Source organism: Gastrolobium bilobum, unplaced genomic scaffold (genome assembly GCF_033153095.1).
Source record: "Gastrolobium bilobum isolate Gb01-03AN ecotype WA unplaced genomic scaffold, APGP_CSIRO_Gbil_v1 utg45058, whole genome shotgun sequence".
NCBI lineage: Eukaryota > Viridiplantae > Streptophyta > Magnoliopsida > Fabales > Fabaceae > Gastrolobium > Gastrolobium bilobum.
Window position 1 is genome coordinate 51,909 of NW_026899611.1, and position 6,158 is coordinate 58,066.

The 6,158-nt window shown below is 30.2% G+C and overlaps 1 protein-coding gene across 1 annotated transcript; it reads right to left on the reverse strand.

Moving 5' to 3' along the window:
- Positions 1–4,781: 4,781 nt before the first annotated feature.
- Positions 4,782–6,158, reverse strand: LOC133291960 (GRAS family protein RAM1-like). The gene has a single exon (XM_061490320.1). It carries the CDS (start codon positions 6,156–6,158, stop codon positions 4,782–4,784), a length of 1,377 nt encoding a protein of 458 aa, XP_061346304.1.

Genomic DNA, 6,158 nt, shown 5'->3' on the forward strand with positions numbered 1-6,158 from the left:
ACACATTTTTTCCTTATAGTTATATATAATACAGCACTATCATTTGACACTAGAATCAAACTAAAAAAATTTGACACTAAGTTCTAACAGTTGATTTTTATCAGCTTGACAATTATAATTTATGCAGTCCCACTTATTAATTAATTAGTAACTTTAATAAATTATAATCGTCAATTGATGAAAATCAATAATTAAAATTTATATATATAAGAGAGATTTTTTGACTCCGTTAAATGGATGAAAATCAGCTGCTATGCTAAGATAGAGAATAAGACTTTCAAATCTTACGCTGGAGTCAAAAGATCCCTCCTATATATATATATATATATATATATATATATATATATATATATATATATATATATATTATGGGGAAGAATTATAAATTACACTATCTTCTCTCGGAAAAAGATAGTGTGTAACTAGTATTCTCCCGAGAGAGAAAATACTGTAATTTGTAAGAATTTGTAAACAAAAAAGTTTATAAATATGACATACTCTATGTATTATTTAAAACATGAGAATTTTACGATATGTTTATGTAGGAATATTTTTTGTGCTAATTTTTGTCTTAACATAGACTAATTCCCTGTCCAACATTTTAAGGATGCACATCTATATTTGCTTGGTATATGTAGAGAAATTAATTGATTTTTGTTGTTGTTGATAAAGCTAGCCCAAGATTTAAACCTAAGTTGTCGAGACAGAAGGGTACACTCCTTGAAAGAAAGAGAGTTTTACGGGAAATACTGCATTAACTATTTCATTGCTTGGAATGGCTAAAAATGTAGTGTTTCTATTTCCCTGCACAAGAGATTCCGTTGACATAGAGAGGGTGTGTGCAACTGCTCCTCATGAGTCATGATCCCCCACAGAGATGGCAAATTGTGATTTACAAGCTATTGTAAATGCAACTTTCTTGGAGTTTTTAGTAGCTATGGTATTGTAGGCAAAAAAAAGAAAATGCAGATAGGTAAGCTGGTCATTAATAGTGTTTTGAATGACATATGAAACTGAATGGAATTAGAATGAGGGCATAATATAACACCTATACTTATCGTCTTTGCTGCTAAAGATGCCTATGACTGACTCTATGATTATTCTAATTCTATTTTCCACAAAATTAAAAATATAAACTTTTAATATAGGTGATGGCTGGATTTCTTGAGCATGTTGATAAGGATCCGATCTCTGGCCGTGTGTATGAAAAAAATTTTGTTGGCAGAGGCAAAACTCACTTCGATGATCTCTTCGCCTCTAAAGGATTAGTCTTCGGCTATCAGGTAGGGGATACCTTAAGAAAACTCAAAAAAAGTATTAACTTTTTATATAAAGTCACTTTTTTATTTTAGAAAAATTAAAAATAAGACTAAGACTTTAGGAAAAAGGAGGGAGACTAAAAAATTGCTGAAAGTGGTTGTCAATATGCATGATGAGGGAAGCGATTTTCTCTCATCTTTATTGTGTTGTTGGAGCAGTGTGGATAATTATTTGAGGATGAGGTCTTCGTCTATAATATAGGTTTCTTATCGAGAGTTTTTATGTAATTTTTATGAGTATTTTTTCTAATTTATTTAGGGAGATGTTTATTCTCCTATGTTAAAAGTATTAAGTATAATACTATCAAGCACATGGACCACTGGTTGTTTTAACTTGAGCAATGATCTTAAATTTGAATTCTCGAAAATATAGTTATGTTAAAATTTAATAGAAATTTTTTTATCGCCGATGTGATTCTACTCGCTAGTCGAATAATCGACGAACTGATAGATAACATAAAAAAAAATATTAAGTACAATTGTTTTCTCCTTTTATGTAAAAAAAAAAAGTTCTAGTTTCTTTTTTCATATTAAATAATAAGTGTTGGTCTAAAAAAATATTCAACTTTATTTTAAATTTTTTTAAACCCATGAAGTATTCTCAGTTTCTCACTCAACCACCTTCAATCACCTTGCCCTTAAAATATGGCGTAGAATTAATTCCTTATTAGAACAAATAATGTATTAAACTAAAGGTTTGGTAAGACTAATCTCTCCTCAAGGTTTAAGAGGGAAAATACATAATTCTTAGAGCATACACCGCTAACCAAGTGTAGCATGCATTGAGATTTTTTTTCATTTTTTCAATTTTTTTTTTTTTTTTTTTGATTCAATGACCCCTCTGGGATAAGTCAAGTCCGGATATTCATTCACATGACTTTGGTGAGAAAAAGAGCTTGTATAGGTATGAGACTGGTCATGAATCAAACATCGTGATAATTATTTTAAATGTTTTGATAATGTTTACCTAACCTCAGCACCAACTAGGCCAAAACAATACTTACAGGATATTAATCGCATCAACCCATTGATTTTTAAAATAGTAAAACAATTTTAAAGTATAAGGTTTATATTTAAAATGGAAGGGATTTTTAAAATGTAAATAAATATTAAAATTAATATTTCTTTTATTATATAAGATAAAATTATTATCTCGTACAATACGAGAAATATTAATTTCATCAATTTTTTTAAGCTAGAATTCAGCCCTTACGTTTAGTCATACTAATTGGAAGGAGTACGAAAATCTCATTTCTCCTTCGATATATATATATTTAATTTTTTGGTGAAGAAGGCATCTTGGATCGATTTGACAGATTAATTTGAGAGAATTGAATTTGATAAATTGTCCAGATATGTTAATTTATTTTTAAATTCAGATTTTGAGCTCCTAAATGTCAAACAAATCATTTCTTCGTAAAAAGGTTATTTAATTGTCTGCTATAGATATAGCAATACAATTATACAAATAATTGAATTAATACTAGATTAATCACAGTTTCTACCAAATTATCAACCAAAGTTACATGTGGTTAATGGTTTTCCATGCATTAATATAACTGTGTATGAAGTTGTTTTATGCAGCTATGCTAAGATTCAAATGATAATCATTTTTCAATGTATTAAAATATTTTTTTGATATCAACCCATTAAATGATAGCTATTTTAGGGTTTGTTTGGATGGACTTTTTTTTCTCCAAAAGCTACTTTTTTTTTAAAAAAAAAAAAAAAAAACTTCTCATTTTTAGCGCGCTTGGATGTTGGTTTAAAAAAAATATAAGTCACTAAAAAAGTCAAAAACTTATTTTTTTTAGAAGTTAAAAGTTTTAACTTCTAAAAAAAACAAAGGTCAAAAGTTAAATATTTTTTTCAAAAACTAAATATTTTTATAAAAATATAAATAGTTTTAACTTTTATAACAAATATTTTTAAATTAAAGAAGATATAAAAGTTACTTTTTAAATAACAGGAAACAAACGCGCTCTTAATATTAGTTGTTGGCAACAGATCTCATACGTACGTGATTGACATCTGACCTGCATGAAAACTCATAAGTTAATCTGTTAATGGGTTAATTTCTTACCTGCATGCTTATAAACCCAAGTTAATTAATAACAATTTCATGCGATTTTTTTCTCTGCATATATAATTGTTTAAATCAGAAGGACTAAAGTATTGATAATTACCAATGAGAACTATTATAAAACTTTTTTATTTTTATTTTTATATCTAAGTGATTATCTTCCTGTTACTCTTTAAAATATTTACTGCACATAAAATTAAGTTAATATCCATTTTGTCCTACAATCATAAATACATTAAAATGAATATGTAAAAAATAACATTGATTTGAAAATATTTAGATTTAAAGGACAAAATTTGTATCTTTTGAAGGATCAAAATCAAAGTTTATATATCATGTAAAATTAAAAGAACACTGTTTCTAGTTTTATCTACTTCAAATTAATTGATTTCACTGACAATTTTAAGTTTCCCTATTATAAATTTGGATTCGTTTTTTCTGGAGTAAATGCAGATAAGTTAGCCCAAAATGATGTCGTTTTGGGATGAAAATCAAGATATTTTTATAATTTTAATTTATTTCAGGTTATAATATATAGTCTTTATAATTTAATTTTTTAATATTTTAAAATCAAAACGACATCGTTTTGGGAGTAAATACAGATAACTTATCTGCAGTAACTCCATAAATATTTTTATGTATAAATTTATAATCACTCAAATCTACCATCCTTTTCCCCTTTGTTTTCACATTTTTCTTAGCATAACCATGTGTTTTTATTGCCACAATATTTTAATTTCGAATCCCCAGCCCCAGCTTCTTATATTCTAATTAATTTACCTTCAAAAATATGTAAATTTACTTATAAATTATATTTATTTTTTTTGCTTTGAGTTTGACTATCTTTTCATAATACCATTTTTCACTTCCATAGTTTTCGTCAATGATAACAACAGATCCCGTATAGAAACGGAATATTTTTTAAAAAATTCTATAGCTAGCATAAGATGATTCATGAAGTCACATCAGTTACTTCCAAAACCCATGATTACACATTAAATTACATTCAGGGTAATAAGAAACAGCATCTTAACCAAACCTGAGTTTCACATTAGATATATATGATCACGACTTAAATTAGGGTTTTCCCATTTTCAGTCAAAAGAAAAAGGGAAATTAGGGTTCATCACGCTAAAACAAAGAGGAAGAAGAGAAAGGGCACATTCCTAGAAATAAGATATATATACTTCATATATTTTCCTTAATATATCCTTACTTAAACAGTCTACCAACTACTGAAAGCTCTTCATAATTAATCAAGATATAAAACATATATAGCTAGCTAAAAAATTACCAAAACATTAGCTAAATTAAATCATCATTTTTGAGTGTAGATTATTACCAAAATGATGAAAAGGTTAGGACTCAAAAGATTTTATCTAAGAAACTGGTTGCCATGCTGAGACTGTAAGCAGAAACCTATTTTGCCACCCTAAAGATATAGCCTTTCCTTCATCTCTTTCAGAAACCCTGAAACCACCACCTCCTTCCTCCTCAAACTGAAGTGGACAATAATGGGTCCTCATTTTCAGAAGCAGTTTTGCTTGGATTATAGACTTTGAGCTTATTTTGGTGCCAGCAAATCCATGATTCTCCATTCTTGCTTTCCATGTTTCCATTCTCTCATATTTTGGACAATCCATGCCATCCACATCATAGTTAAGCATGCTTTTGATCTCTTTACCAAGAAGTTTCTTTTCAATTCTCAACCTCTCAGTGCTCTCGAGTGGGAGACAATCATCAAGTGAATCAAACATGGCTGCAAAATAGTATAAAGAGTCTGTGAATCTTGACAAGAAGGTTCTAGGACTCCTACTACCTTCTTGCTCCACCAAGACAACAATGGAGGGGTTAAGAGAATGAACAAATCCCAATGTGTCAGAGATCTTCATGAAACAACTCAAAGTGTTCAAATAAGAAACCAAGTTAACAGCCACAGTTTCATTCTTTTTCTTCCTAAGGTTGATGACCCTTGAGCCTCTTAGAAGCCCTTGGAATTCAAACACAAGATTTCCAAAACCCTTTGAGAAGCTAACCAATCTAGACTCAGTTTCTTGAAGTTCTTTAAGGTTTTTCCCAAAACCAGTTATCCTGAGGGATATGCGGTTGCCACTTGTTGCCTTCTCAGAAAGTGATTGAATAAGACAAGGCCATTGGAAACCATAGGAGACATCAAAGTCAATGACATGTAAAGCACGGTTGTTCCTCTCTTCCTCCTTCTCAAATCCCTCCAAGATAGCCTGATTTGCAGTGAAATGAGCAAATTGGTAATAAGGTGAGACTCTGTAAAGATCTGTGAATGCCAGAAACTCTTCCTCATTTGTTGGTTCCTCCATAAGCATGTCATAGAATGGGGATTTCCTTGTGAGAAGCCTTGCAGCCAAACCATCTGCAAAATAAGCCACCACACGTTGAACAGAATCACCTGTTAGGGAAACAGTTTGATATAAATCAGTCAGATTCTCCAAAGCTGAATCCAAGTTGTTCTCATCAACAGCAGTTGCAGTTGTGAGAAGCAAATGGATCAAAGGAAGGCCATTCCCATCTTCTACAACTCCTTTTCTTCTATGTTCTTGTCTTAGCATCTGTTCCCTCATTTGGAGAAGCCTAAAGATCTTCCCTTCACAGCCTTCATACGAGTTCATAGTACTCATAGAAACATCATTTTCCCTTATCTTTCCCTTCTTTTTCCTTTCCCTATCAGCAGCAACTGAAAGGCTAAGATTTAGAAGCTCATCTTCCTCTGAATCTTCCAT